The 15,348-nt window shown below is 40.6% G+C and overlaps 1 protein-coding gene across 1 annotated transcript in view; it reads left to right on the forward strand.

Annotated features, from left to right (window-relative positions):
* TNNI3K (TNNI3 interacting kinase) overlaps positions 1-15,348 on the forward strand; it is an 81,764-nt gene that overhangs the window by 25,441 nt on the left and 40,975 nt on the right. Inside the window, exons 8-17 of the mRNA XM_054212805.1 lie at positions 3,875-4,019; positions 4,109-4,213; positions 4,871-4,965; positions 5,612-5,761; positions 7,433-7,519; positions 8,770-8,826; positions 9,878-9,970; positions 10,056-10,113; positions 10,229-10,423; positions 10,778-10,882. Of these exons, the coding sequence (XP_054068780.1) occupies positions 3,875-4,019; positions 4,109-4,213; positions 4,871-4,965; positions 5,612-5,761; positions 7,433-7,519; positions 8,770-8,826; positions 9,878-9,970; positions 10,056-10,113; positions 10,229-10,423; positions 10,778-10,882 (1,090 nt within the window). The remainder of the gene's footprint in view (positions 1-3,874; positions 4,020-4,108; positions 4,214-4,870; positions 4,966-5,611; positions 5,762-7,432; positions 7,520-8,769; positions 8,827-9,877; positions 9,971-10,055; positions 10,114-10,228; positions 10,424-10,777; positions 10,883-15,348) is intronic.

Below are 15,348 nucleotides of genomic sequence, written 5' to 3' on the forward strand. Positions count from 1 at the left end.
CTTCTGATGTAGATGTTTGCATGACTTCAAAAAATGTTCCTTTCAAAATGAAAGAAAAAAGTCATATTTAAAAAGCTGATTTATAGGCTGATGGGGTAGCTAAGAAACAGAATACCTGCCAGCTTAGAGAACTAGTTGCTGGCCAGGAAACAAACATTTCCTTTGCTTCGCGTAAGCTACATGCCATTTTTTATTGTTCTTCAAAGTGCTGTGATATAAAATATATCCTTTGTTTTTATAATTCCGGTAGTCTTTAATAAAATTTGTCTGCTTTCAGGACTACTGAGCTGCCTGGAGTGGCGGGTCCTCTTTTTCAAGTGTCTTTGAAAATAACTGTCATCTCTGCTAAATACAATCAATTTTAAATTTGAAACCAGAGTTTGGTGTTAAAAATCCAGGGACATTCAGTCATGCTTCTCTCAATATTAAACAGTTATCACGCACTGGGACTTGGGCAATTTCCCTTTTTTTTGTAAAACAGACTTGCACTGTATTTTTTTCATCCTTTTACGTACTGTAATTGTCTCCCTTGTTATTTTCTACTACATAATGTCTCAGTCCTAAGAATAATTTCTACAGTACTCCTTTTTGTTCCAGACATGACCTTAGCATTTGTTCATTTTTACTCTTTACTTGTAAGGCAACCTGAATTTTTAGTCTCTGACTGCCATTAACAGTTGCACGATCTGTCCTGAATTTAGTGTAAAAGTACTTTAAAATCTCAATTTGAAGAACTCTTCTTTAGTAATTCCTGAATCAGTATGATGTACTTTTTTTGCCATAACTCTCTTCTAAAGTGTTTTTGACTGGTTTTGTTTTGTCTTGACTCTGAACTTCTTTTTAAGACAATATTCCAGTTTACCTGTCGTGTTTCATTTAGAAATCAAAAAGCTATCAATTAAAACTAAAACCGTCATCCCATGTTGGAATTAGATATCCTTCCAGAGGCAAAGGAGATGGCTTGCAAGTATTTGATGTCATTTCCAACTGCATAAGCAAAGGAGAAGATACGTGTTTCCTTCTTTCTCCGCCTTGTTGTGTTGTAGAAGCCCACGGCCCTGAGACCCTGCTGTCCTTCAGGCCATTCTGTGGGTTCCAAAATGCTGACATTTATTATTATAAAACTTTGACATTTATTCCCCTCTTATTTATTGCACTTCAGAATCAATCTGTGTCTGGTACCGCATCATAATAAAAAAATAAAGGCTAACATGTCACATAAATCTATAAAGTGAAGAATTATTTTAGAATAGAGAAATAAAACCGCTTACTTTTTTTTACTTCTTTTAATATAGGACTGCTAGGAAGGCTAGTGGGAGCAGTTAATGAAATTTGCAGGCCACAGGCTTAATGGAAGTTACAGGAATTCCTTTTTTTTTCTTTTTGTTTGGCCTGAAACAGAATTCATCTTTGGAACTGTCACTAGACATCAGTGAAATTGCAAGTTCAGTTCATTTTAAAGGACTGTCCATTTCTGTGAGCATTCAGCATTACTTCAGAAAGGTTTTAAAACAGGGATTTATTTTAATTTTCATTGTTCTTGAGAACAGAATGTGTTTGGTTTGCCCTTTGTCCCAGAGAGGCCCAGCTACAGGAGAGAATTGTTCCTGAGAGACGTTTATCAAAGTTGTGCTTAAAAGCCTGCATAGTACAAATTTGGGGACCTCTAATGAACCGATTATTCCTTAGTAGTCTATTATAATTTCTTATAAAGTGTCTCAAAGATCTGGTGCTAGGCCCAACTGAGAACTCGATGTTGCAATAGGCGGACTGGATTTGTCAGTTCTATCAGTTATGATTTTGACCAGTTCTGGTTGTTCTATCTTTAAACATAGAAAGAAATACACTAAGAATCACAGAAACACAGGCTCTCATTTAAAACTGAATAAAGACCTTTTCTGGATAATCAAAACAGTATTTGTATGTCTGTGTAGCAATGGAGAACTCCGCCTAGAGCCTTGCCCAATCTCTTCTTTACTTCCCACTAGACAAGGGGCGAGCCGTGTGAGGTGTATCCATACTGGTTTCAGGCATGCCACAGAAGGTTCCCAGGTGCTGGAATGCAATTGCCTACCCTGGAAACATGCAGAAGGCTCCCTGGCGTGGGTGTGCTCCAGGGTAGCTGGCAGTCTCAGACAGCTCCCGCCTGTGGGCCAAGGATCTCCGGGGACGCTCCCCAGCCGACGGGTTGCATGCAGCCGCCCTTCCCATGGTTCGCTACTATGGGTAGATACCAGCGGGTCTCTGGTCTTGGCCCGAGTGCCAGGAAGCTTCCAGGCACCGTCATGTTATTAGGACATGCAGCCGCAGTCTCACACTGTTCACTTAATAATAGCTACTCTCAAGAATTTGGGGTTTATGTTGTTCTATTACAGAATCATTTTCAAATAGAAGATCGTGATAAGGAGTGTGTAGTATTAGCGTTTGCTATACTAAACCAACAGCAGTCAAAATTAGATGGTTTCAGGAATGTGAATGTACTTCTGCACGCTAACTGAAACAACATTTTGATCTAGCAGATCACTTACTGACAGGTTTCCAAGTGCTTTGCTGAACTGGGACCCAAATCTTCAAGAATGAATCTTGGTCTTACTGAAAGCCAATTGAACCAACGAATTTTTTTTAATCACTTGCTTATAGTGTCTATCCTGCAACACCCTACTATCTCACCCAAAATATCAGAGAATATAAGCTAGCCAGGAGTTTAAGAAATCACATCAAATTCAAATCCTTCGTGCATATGTGCTTATTTGAGAGGCATTTAAAATTAATTAGTTTCCATTTTCTTTTGCTTCTAATCTTATGCTGTTGTGTGTTGATTAAAGCAACAGGTTTTGCAGGTAGAAGAATACAAAAATTGGTCTTCAGAAATTTAGAAAAAAATACTTCTACTGGTTATATTTATGTAAGTTGTGTGCAACATACACAATGCATGATTTTGTGACATAAAACACTGGAAGGGCAAATCTCTTAAACTGAACAATACCTTTGGATCCCACATGGTTTGTTTCCCATGCGAAATTATGTTGAACCAGCAGAGGTAATACCATTCCTGCCCAGCAATGTCTCTTAATTTTGCCCATTCTTTTATATAGTTTCATGTTATGTCAGAGAATACTCCCATCCTCTTGACTATGTGAAGTGCATACATAACCATCCTCGCAGGTGAAGAGACGTTCAGCAAAATGAAAACATTGGTAATCCAGAAGTTGGAGTGAATTCTCCTCTTCCTTTCTTGCCCTTTATGTATTTATATTACGATGAAAAACGTATCCTTATTGTGTCTCCTTTATTTTGTTTAAATTTCTTCTTTGTCATTGTATAACTCTATCAAGAATCCTTGATTCTGCTACTCAAGGAAGCTAACATAAACCTTAAAACCAACTGGATTTTCCTTTCCTAAGAGCAGCAATGAAGTATGTCTCTTCCTAGTCTTTGTAATTAATAACTGTTGTTCCATGCATTTGGAATAATTCAGCGGATTGCTTTCTTACATACAGCAACTACGTGTCTTACTCTTGCTTCGCATTCTAGTATACTGACAGCACTTGTTACTTCTAAGGGTCATTTATAACTCGTGATTCCTTCATTGCAAGCTACATCGAAACATTCAGTACATCTGCTACTGGAAGAAAGCAATTACACCCTAAGTCCAAAAAATCATCTTCAGAGTATACTACAGATGACGCTGAGTAATGTAGTTGTGATATATGGAAGCTCACAGAAATTTCTATTTTAAAGAAATAGGACCATAAATATTTCAGCAGGAAATTTTATAACATATATGCACAACACAAAGTGTTGCTAACTATCCAAACCAAGCTATGTTAAGTATAAAATACTTTCTCTGGTCTCTTCCTGGGTCACATGGCAGTCAATGCTCAGGACAACGAAGACCACGTTCCTCTGCACTTCTGCTGCCGATTTGGACACCATGAAATTGTAAAGTTCTTACTGCAGAGCAGCTTCGAAGTTCAGCCCCACGTGGTGAATATCTACGGAGACACACCTTTACACCTGTGAGTCCTGCAGAGAAGCTGGTTCACGTGGGTTGGGCCTAGTGAGAAAGCTGGTGTTGTTAACGACTCTTTGCTGACTTCATCTTCAGCGCGTGTTACAATGGAAAGCTTGAAGTTGTCAAGGAAATAATTCAGCTCTCGGGAACGGAAAGTCTCACTAAAGAAAATATATTCAGTGAAACCGCTTTCCACAGGTGAGCTGTTTAAAACGCTGTTATCAATAGAATTCCACTTATACGTGCAGGCAGTACATCACCCGAAATAACCGATGGCTCCCCAGCAGCCGGATGAGGAACAAAGCACGCGGTGAGCTCGGGGCAGGTGGGAAGTTTGTATCTGGAGATAGAGGAGAGGACATGAAGTAAGGTGTAGAAACAGATAGTGAGGGGGGGGAGAGAGAGCAGGTGAGAGAGGGAAAGGTAGGAAAGGTTTATACACATCTGTGTGAATAACGGTTTCTCTTTCTGTCCAGTTTGGAAGCCGAGTTAGGGCCTGTTCTGCCTAGAAACTTGCTGGAGTCTAGATATTCTTAATTAGAAATGAGGTGGAAGAACACAGTTTGGTCACGATGCTATAAGTTTATAAAGTGTTATTTAAGAGGCACTTTGCAAAACTGGCTGTATTCTTTTGCATAACTGTAAAATTAATTTATACAAGAATAATTATAATGTTTCTGAAATGACAGAAATTAATGTGCTTCGGCAGATTAATCATGCATTTGCACATTTCTAAATATCCTTTCTTCTATTACTACTTTTTTATCTCTGTGTAATTCTTTTTACATTTTTGGCTACCCAAAGTATTTGTCCTTTTATGGACGGAAGCATTGACTTTGCCCTTTGTTTTTGCAGTGCTTGCACCTATGGAAAGAACATAGAACTTGTAAAATTTCTTCTTGACCAGAATGTTGTAAGCATCAATCACCAGGGAAGGGATGGACATACAGGTAACATCATCATCCTTATTGTGGATGAGCGCATATACCAGCACCAAAACTTTTGGAAGCCATATACACAATCAGGATTTCTGGGGCAATTCTCATGATAATTTGATGATCAGCATCCCATTACCTTTCAGGCAGATCTCAACTTTTTTGAAGTATGTTTGCAGGCAGGCAGAGAAGTGATAAGAGTTCAGTGGGGATGTGTCAGGCTCGTTAGCTTGTATATGAGTAACAAAACCCGATGGAAACTGATTCTCCCATAGTTAGGCTTCTGAACGGTTTTAAGAATTGGGCCCATGTATTATTCCGCTGGGGACTGGGCATGCAGGATGGAGCGTCTGATGGCTGCACACCTCCATGTCCCTCCTGCAGGGGATGAAAAAATCACCTTCGTTTCTGCTTGCTTTTCCTCACATATAAAGTTATTAAATGTGATTTACAGGTGGTAGAGTAAATGCTGACATGTTGTGTAGCAGGCAATAGATTGGTTCTTGCAGCGTTAATATTTTATTTTCACCTATTGCCTCAGGTATTTTTTTGATAATATATTCCTTTATTGAGGAAATCAATTTGTGCTTTATAGTTGTTGCTGCAAGTCCTGTCATGATGTTCTGACGGTTGTGCTTAGTGTGCTTCTCTGATGTTCTAGGATTACACTGTGCTTGCTACCACGGTCATATTCGACTCGTACAGTTTCTACTGGATAACGGAGCTGATATGAATCTGGTAGCTTGTGATCCCAGCAGGTCCAGTGGAGAAAAGGATGAGCAGACCTGTTTGATGTGGGCTTATGAGAAAGGTATTTCAATTTTCTAGTTTCTGCTCCAAAATCCGTAAGAGCAGTACAGGAAGGAGAGGAGAGTACAAAATAAACCCTCTGTCCCTGTAGACTAAGAGCTGCCACCATCTGCTTCCCGGTTCCTGGCACAAAGGGTTGTAAAAAGCAGTCCTTCTCTTATCTTCTCAGATACTCTGTTAAACATCAGTTTAATTCAACACAAACTCAACAACAGGAGTATTTATGTGCTGCTAAAATAGAAAATATACCGCCTGTTCAGAAAAGCCTATTTCTCCCTCTGGTATGTGCATGAGGAGTTTTAATTTTATTACTGAAGTAGGCATTACAAGGAACAGGGGATCACACACGGTAATCTTAAATTCCTGCAAATATGGATGAAAGCAAGGCATTTTCCATGTCCTATATGGACAGCAACGTGTCAGGTTTCTGTCCTGTTTTTGACTCCACCCAAATAAAAAGCTTTATTTCTTCCTGAAAGTGTTTTAGATGTTCACATCCACTTATGGATTCTGTCAGTGTTTGACAGACATATGTTTATGTGGGATACCCTTCCGTTTATTCTTCCTGGTGTTGCCACTCCACCCCCAGGACCGTCGAAGGGTATTTAGCAGTCTCTTCATTGCTTTGGTGAAGAAGCGACCATCTTCTTTGCCTTAGCACTTATGTTACGGGAAGGGATAACACTTCAGCCATCCTCTGAGTTTGGATGTCCAGAAAGCTGCTATCTGTAAAAGCCTGTCCTTTGTTTAATTCCTGTGCTTCAGAGGATGGTTCCGTTATGCTGACGCTCTCTGGTGTGAGCGCGTGCCCTGGCAGCCCGGGGAGGCAGCAGGGTGTCTCTCCTCTAGAAGGCAGCTTCTGACAGCAGGGGGAGAGTCAGCAGAAGAGCCTCTGCCTCATCTCTTTCCTCTAGCACCCTTAAGAGTTGGAGTTGTAAGTTTTTGCAGGACCCTAGAAGATCTAGAAAATGACCTTTCTGTAACTTGTCGGCTTGCTGGTCTTTCCCTGGCTTATTATATAAGCCAGAAAGTTTGTACTCAATAGGGTAGTAGTGAAAAATATAGGGCTTCAAAGGCCTTTCGAAAACCTGATATTGGCAAATTACTCTGTATAAAATTACTGGCAGAAAACTCATATTTGAAAGGTTTAGAAAAGAAATTGGAATGTTGCCAGGCAGAACTTCGTGCATCAAGCATCCGAGAGCACAATCGTGCTGCGCAGACACTGCTCTCTCCTGGTTCCTTGCACAGGAGGATGAAGAGTAGAGCAACTGCCTACAGCCACAGAGTGCACAAATATTGTCCAGTTTAGGACACCAGGACTGACATATTTTCAGGCTCTGGTTGTCCTTGTAAGGCTTATTGAAGACTATTGTCAGCTTCCATTGTAGAGTTCTGTAGCAGGGTTTTCTATTGCCATATATCACATTTTAGCATTAGGAGGACTCATGAAAATAACATGCTTGTTTTGTTGGCAGGTATTTCCCTTTAGTTCTGCAGTTAAGAATCATAGTATGTTTCAGATTAGTGCCACTGTATCTTTGTTTACATGTTTTATAGGCACATTGTACATTTTTTATAAAATCCCCTGATTTTGTATAAATCAATTTAAAACAAAAAAAAGAATATTGTGTTTACCTGCAAATCCATGTATTTCCTCTTTCTTCCTTAGGTCACGATGCCATTGTGACCCTTCTGAAGCATTATAAGAGACCTCAAGATGAATCACCCTGTAACGAATACTCACAACCTGGAGGAGGTATGGTCTGACAAATCCCTTTGTTCTCTAACTGAAGGGTCTGATCCAGACTGCTGAAGTCTCTGGGAATGTTCCATAGGTGTCAGGGAGCTTCAGATCAGTTCTGTCTGGCACAAAGAAAGTTAGCGTCATGAGAATCCCCATTTTCCAGATACCTTCTATTTACGTCAAAATTCTTCCTTTATCTTCAAATAGAGTTGTCGCATTGTATTGCTCCCCCCAAAAAAAAGCTAAAAGCTGTGAGATGAAGATCACTCCCCAGTAATCATCACTCGTACCTTTTTACATCCTTAATGCCTTGCTTAGCCATTCTCTTTGTGGTTTTTAGCTCTGATGTTTCTTTGATTACTGACATTTGTTATATTTCTATACTCGGTCTCCTTCAGATTTTTTAATATCTTTGGATATCTAATTCCTCCTTGGGAAAAATTAATTATCCTTTTTGCTACAAAAGTACTCATTTGTATTGGCAACTAAAAGACAAATGCCAAGAAGGATGTTAACGCAAGCAGCTAGATAAACAGAACGTTGTGCGGTGTGTTGAGAAGGCTGCCTACAGAGAGGCTGAATGCGTGATTCCTGGTGGCTTCTCCAGGCCATTGACTCCTCCTGCCGTGGAACCAGGAGGAGCCCTGCGGTCAGCCGCAGGATCAATCTGTCTCCTACATAGGTTGACCTGTTCCGCGTTTAGGGGTGTAAATTCAAGGGTGTGTCAGTCTTTAGGGGACTAAGTTTTGCGTGTATCAGACATTTATTTTGGCAAGCAATTAACACACCCGGACAGATTTTGTAATGCTGATTGTTAAAAGAACTCAGCTGCCGCTTATGCAGAAAAACAAGACATGCAATTTTTGGTCCAGGGAGAAAGCTGAGGTCTTTTGGAAAATCTCGTCAGTGAACCAAGCAGTGTAATACGCTTGCAGCCCAATCGCCGGAGTTTGTGAATCTGATCGGAGTTCCTTTACAAAATCTTGCTGATAGAAGAGGCTACGTTGGCTGCCTTTAAAACCAGTGAAAGTCAGTATGGTTCTACAGCATTTAATGAAGCTATAGACAAATTACGTTCAAGAACACAGCAATATAGAGTCACAATCGTATGTGTTTGTGTGCTTATGTGTATTTTCATCCCTTTATTATTCATTATTTAAACAATTATTGCCTCATTAATTCATCAGTACTTACATTACTTTATCAGGCTTATACTGAGTGTCTTTGAATTCCATACGATTCGTTCTTTTCTTCTATTTCAGATGGTTCCTACGTGTCTGTTCCGTCCCCTCTAGGAAAGATTAAAAGCATGACTAAAGGTACTTGCAATGGCGAGGAGAAACTTGAACTTTTATGGTCTTTTTACCCAAGGCATTTGTCAGCCTAAACATACGATGCCAGATTCATGATTCCTGGAATTTTCATTGTTCAGAATTGTAATGATGTGCATAAGCAACAGCTATTTCCCTAGGATAATTTTAGCAAACAATATATTTAGCTTTGTTGATCAGCATCATGATAATTCCTGTATTTATCTTATTTTCATTTACTTTACAAAGTGTATTTGTTTTTATGTCTTTGGAAAAAAGGATGTGATTGTGAATTAGTACTAACAAAATATGCACGTATCGATGAATGCCAAAAATATCGTATTGAATTCCACTGTAAAATGCCTGGATTCTCTTTACAAGAAACATTCTGTCCAAAAATAATTTATGTTAACCTGAAACACATAGAGATAAAACATTCAGAGCAATATTTTTACTTTAAAATATTTCATTTTTTGTGGTGCTGTCAATTTTCCGCTTCAAATATTCACTCTGGATATAATCAAATCCTTACATCCTTTACATAGAAGCATTGAAACGTTCCGTTTAGAAATATTCTGATAAACGTTATAGTAATAAACCAAAAAGACCAACAAGGTAGAGATGTTTGCTAACTAAATTAAGTTAAGTTGCGAAATTTAGATTCCACGTGTCAGTAAAGAGTCAGTCAGATCTGGAATAACATCCCCTGCATTAGTAGTGAGCACTAGCTGTACAGGAAAAAGGGAACTAATTCTCCATATAAAGGATTTTATGCAGCCACCACATGATGCAGGCAGAATATGCTTATGGGACAGTGCTCATCAGTGATAAGATTTCAAAGCCAGGGATGCCGCAGGCAACTGTGGTGTCGCCAGTATTTGTCTGTTACTGGGGTTTACTGCGGTTACTGAAAGGAAAGGGAACGGGATTACCAGCCAGCCAGTTTACAGGAGGAAAATCAGCTTTTACTGTGCAATAGTCTTGTGAAGTGAAAAGCTTATATTCTGTCCTTCTCCATGGCCCTGCATTTTACAAATAGGGTGAGTGTTTTCTTTTGCAGAAAAGGCAGATGTCCTTCTCCTCCGTGCTGGTTTGCCATCACATTTCCATCTTCAGCTCTCTGAGATAGAGTTCCATGAGATTATCGGCTCAGGTACCAGAAATAAGAATGCATCCATTTTAAACGTCTGACGATCATAATAAATATCTTTGTGCTTATTTATTTTGAACCATTTTAGGGTCTTTTGGAAAAGTATATAAGGGACGATGCAGAAATAAAATTGTTGCAATCAAACGGTAAGTTTACCAAACTTTTCCATCTTGTTTGGCTAATGACCTAGTTTGAAGTATTAAAAAACCCCATATGTTGTTATATTTTTGCCTTATTGTTTTCTCTTGTGTAAATTCTAAGCTATCGTGCCAATACCTACTGCTCCAAATCTGACGTGGACATGTTCTGCCGCGAAGTTTCCATTCTCTGCCGACTGAATCATCCGTGTGTCATCCAGTTTGTGGGAGCTTGCTTAGATGACCCCAGTCAGTTTGCGATAGTCACTCAGTATATTTCTGGAGGCTCACTCTTCTCCCTGCTTCATGAACAGAAGAGGTATTCTGCCTGTTCTCTGCTGGGGCTTGTGGTACAGAATTCGGAAGACTAGTAAACCTATGCTGATGTAAATGTTATTCGTTTCAGTAAAGAACAATAGAGAACAGAACACACTAGAAAAATTTTAGCTTTGATTCAGATTATTGGGCGTACAAGGGAAATTAATAAGTATTCACAAAATATTTATTAAGTCATTATTTTACATTATATACATATATACGTTTTACATTACATAGATTATATAACATTAAAACAATTTTAAAGGTTCCGTGATTCACAGATAAAAGTAATTTCCAGATAATTATTGTCTGTTTATTAACCTTGAGTAATATTATATTTTTTTTCACACTGTAGAACTCTTGACCTGCAGTCTAAATTAATCATTGCTGTAGATGTTGCCAAAGGCATGGAGTACCTCCACAATCTCACACAACCGATCATACATCGTGATTTGAACAGGTAAGTTTCTTTCTTTATCCTAAAGATACAGCGGGTATGAGGCCTGAAAGCAGCAGCGATGGTCTGCGGTCTCGCCTGTACTTGCAGACTCTTGTGCCTGTGCGGTACCTCATTAGCGCTGATGGGCCTTGGCAGAAGGTCTGCTTGCATCACTTGGACTGGGGAACTGGGGCACGATGCTTTCATGTCCACTGGAGGCTTTAATACATTTTAGTTGAAGGACTTAACAGACAGTAGCCAGCTTCATGCTTATAATAATTTCACTGACAGATATCTTATCTGAAATTTACAAAATATTTATATGCTATTTGCACACATTAGTCCTGTGGGATAGCCAGCCTTTTTACAATTTACACTATCTAGTATATTTCCCCAGTATAATTTTTTGAATCCAAAACATTAATTGATTCATTTTACCTACTTTTGCCCCTTTAAGAATGAAGTGCCTGATTTAAACTAGTCTCTAGTCCCTGAAGGTTGATGCAGAAATGTGAAAGCCTTCAGAAGGCAACCCCTCCCGTTTGTTTTAGGTGCCTGTGTGAAAAGGGAGGAACCCTGGATGAGGCCGTGCTCATGATGGGCAGGCATAAACTCATCCAGTTTAGGCTGAGTGCCCAAAGCTGACACTCGTGGAGGTGTGGCAGGTAAATCCCAGCCAGGAGTCAGCTGGCAGTGCCACTGGCAAAGAAGTAGGAGAGAGTCTATGTGAGTCAGTTATCCACATTTCCCTCTGGAAATGAAACCGGATTGAAAAAAACCTCAGAGTTTTTATACTAACCACTATGAGTCACATTTGCTGACCTGTAGTTGTCATTGAAGGATGCAACCGCTAAAACACGGTGTTTTCTTGCATCTGGCCCACCAATGTTCAGTCTTCGTTAGAGGCAGGAAACATCTTCTCTACTGAGCGGAATATTTAGGTGTCATGTCTACGTCAGAAGTCACTCAGACTAGCCATTCGGCACTAACTTGGGCTTTGGAAGGGGACTAACCAAAATTACCTACGGGCATATTTAAAGAAGAACAACTGGGCAAAGAAAGTTAGTGCTGAACAGCTGTTGCACTTTTTAGCCGTGGTAGTTTGCTTGGAAATAGCTCCTTCATATATCCAAGCCTTGAGACAAGAAAGCTGCTACAGAAAGAATTCTTTAAAAGTAGGATGGAGTGAGTTGCAAAATAGGTTTTCTTCAGCGTCAGACATACACCTCTTCATCTGCCACTAGCTTAACTACTTATTCTTAGAAAAATCACAGAAATATTCATTTTGTTTATATCTCAAGTGACCGGTCCTATAGAGTTACGGTGATAGAATAAATAACATTTTCCTTCCTCTTGCTGTAAGTTTTCATTTCTTAGTGACACTGATAGCTGCAGTGAAAGATTCCTTGTGAAAGACACTCACTCTTTTGAAAAAAGGAGATGGATTTTTGCCTTTGCTGAGCAAAGAAGTAAACTGATTGTGAGACTATGCCCAGCTCAGGGTTCTGGTATGAAATTATGAAAAAATATGAGGCAGCAGGAATTCCCTGGAGAGTGGTGTTGGCACGTCCAAGAGAACAGCATGGCTCGCACACGGGAAAGTTCTGGTGTATTGCTCCAAGTGTACCTACAGTGGCGGCTCTACAAAGGAGATCTATGAAGGGAGGGACTCCAAATGTAGTATTTATCCTTTATAAATGTGAGGTTTCTTGGGATTTGAAGCATAACAGGGACAGAGTGTGTGGATATATATAACACCAGTCACGGGGGGACAAGCTGAAGCCCAACAAACTCAAGTGTCTTGTCTCTGGCAGTGGCCCATAGTGACAAATTTGAGAGCCAGGCGTGTATATGATGACAGTGTTTTGAATTCTCTCTCAGTTCGCAAGAACTTTGGGTTCAAAAGGATGTTTTCAAAAATGAGTACCTGCTCTTGAAGCCGCAATTTAAAATGAAAGAATAAATCTGTTTGTGGTTGCAAAGGAAAAAATATCATTGCAGACTGAAGAAGAAAATCAGATCACTAATGCAAAAGAAGCTCCACATTTCTTTATTTTAGTCTGAAAAATGCAGTCTTACAAACCATATCACTTCAAGCCAGTCTTCTGGGATTTATGTGTCCTAGGTTAGCAATATTGGCACAAATTCTGCTTTATATCTGACGGCAAATTTTAGCACACTTTGCTTTATTCATCTACTCCAATGTATGAGTGCATCCATCTGCTCATGTTAAAACTGCTACAAGCACGTAAAAATGGCTGCTGTAAACTATTGCCAAGTACATACTCAATTACTTTATTTCAATGTGCAGATATGGTGTTTCTGTGTGGATGTGATAAATGTATGATGTTTAGAAGGATATTGCTGATGTGTTATTTTCATCTGTGTATAATGACTGTATGGGGGCTCTCTACAGCTCCCTGAAAGGAGGGGGCAGCCAGGGGGGGTCGGGCTCTTCTCCCAAGGAACAGGCCACAGGACAAGAGGAAACGGCCTCAAGTTGTGCCAGGGGAGGTTTAGGATGGATATTGGGAGACATTTCTTCACGGAAAGGGTTGTCAAGCCTTGGCCCAGGCTGCCCAGGGCAGTGGTGGAGTCGCCATCCCTGGAGGGATTTAAAGCCGGGCAGACGTGGTGCTGAGGGACACGGGGCAGTGGGGGTTTGGGCAGTGCTGGGTTGATGGTTGGACTTGATGATGTGAAGGGTCCCTTCCGACCTAGACAATTTTATGATTCTATGAAATTATTCTCAAAAAATAAATATGAAAAATTAAATTTTTCATCTTCATATAAACAAGTAAAATGTTGTTGACAAGAAACGTCTGTTCCCCACTTTTTATACAACAATGCTAAGCTCCATAAAATGTTCTCAGTCAATGCAAAGTGAAACAGTCCATAAAAATCACTTATTCAAACAGTTCCATTAATTAGCAGGAGACATTAGGGCAGTCAAACTCTTAAGCACAATTAAGTTCTCTTCTAAGACATTTTGAACTAATTACAATTCATTATCAAGTGATTTGACTGCAAAGCTTTGCAGTAACCAGTTCTGAGCAATTCAGAAGGAATTCAGGACTGGGGCAGATCTGAGAAGGGAGGGCACAACCAGGGTGTTCTGGACCCGCTCTGTGCGTGATGCTGTCCTGCGGCACGGGCTGACCCCGAGGGATGCTCCTGCGGGCAGAGCCGTCCCCGCGCTCAGTGTCGCTGCGGAGCCGAGGCGGGCAGCAGGCGCTCCCCGAAAATCCCTGAGCTCTGGGCTCTGCGGCCCTGGCCTGCCGGGGCAGTGGTGGCCGCGGGGAGCCCCGGCATCGGCGGGAGCGGGTCCCCGCAGCCCTCAGCTGCTCCTGACCAGGCGGCGCTTCACTGCGGCAGATGTTGCATCTCTTGATCCCCTTATCGCAGCGTGGAGTGCTCCCCCACGGCTGGCAGTGACATGTCTGGTCTCTGATTTCCTGGTGGGTTCTCGTCTTCAGGGGTATGTCCTGAATGAGGTCAGCTTTTGCTAATGTCGACTGAGGCTTCTTCAGTGTCTGTCTCCCAGTCTCACTATTTTTCCTCAGTGCAGGATGTGCTCGGTCCTGATAACTTGTCATTATGAAAACTCTAATTTTTTAATAACTGAAACGATGAGATGCTGATCACTTCAGTCATTCATTTCTGTCCTTGTTGATTGCATTTCCCACACAGGCAAATACTTTCTTCTACTGTCCTGGAAGGATGGATACAAATACTTGTTTAATCTGTTTCGGTTTTTTTTTAATTTTCCATTTGAGAATTCTCACTTTACTTTCAGCATAGCACTGTGCTTTCAAACAACACCTTCTCACTTTCTTGCATTACTTCTTTTCCTTTTCTTTGTTTGTTTTGTCTTTTTTGCTTTAACTGTTTTCCCATAATCTGTTTCTTGGTTTGTTTGGCCCATTTGTTACACATAAAAGTATCTCTGGATCCCTTTTAAGAGCAAAAATCTAGCGCAGGACTGTGCACTCATCAGTTTCTTTGGTGATGCCCGAGTGGAAGCACCGACTCCTTGGTGTACGCAGAGAAAATCTGTTCTTGCTTTTCTAGCAAGGAAAATAGTCTCAGGGTGTGCATATTTCAGTGAGGGGTGCTGACATACCTACCTGTCTTGGAGTTTTAGATGAAAATGCCTCCTTTTGCTAAAGACAATACATGATCCTTCGTCCTGCTACCCCTGTAATGCAAAAGGCACATCCTTTGAACTGGGGCTGGCTGGGCTTTCCTCTCACCAGCACAGCTGTGCACTGCTTTGAACAAACAGCTTTCTGCTTTTAACTGCCATCTCTTCTGCTTTTACAAGGCATCCCTTATAAGTCCTGAGTGCTGAGATGGAATTTCAGTTCTTCCGCTCTGGCCCAAGCCAGGATTGCTAACAGTTTTTACCTAGACACCTTCCCTGCTTTAGCAAATGGGCCCTAGCCCAGCTTGTATGACAAGGTCTGGATTAAGAGCAAAGAGAAACT

Source organism: Rissa tridactyla, chromosome 8 (assembly GCF_028500815.1).
Source record: "Rissa tridactyla isolate bRisTri1 chromosome 8, bRisTri1.patW.cur.20221130, whole genome shotgun sequence".
Taxonomy (NCBI): domain Eukaryota; kingdom Metazoa; phylum Chordata; class Aves; order Charadriiformes; family Laridae; genus Rissa; species Rissa tridactyla.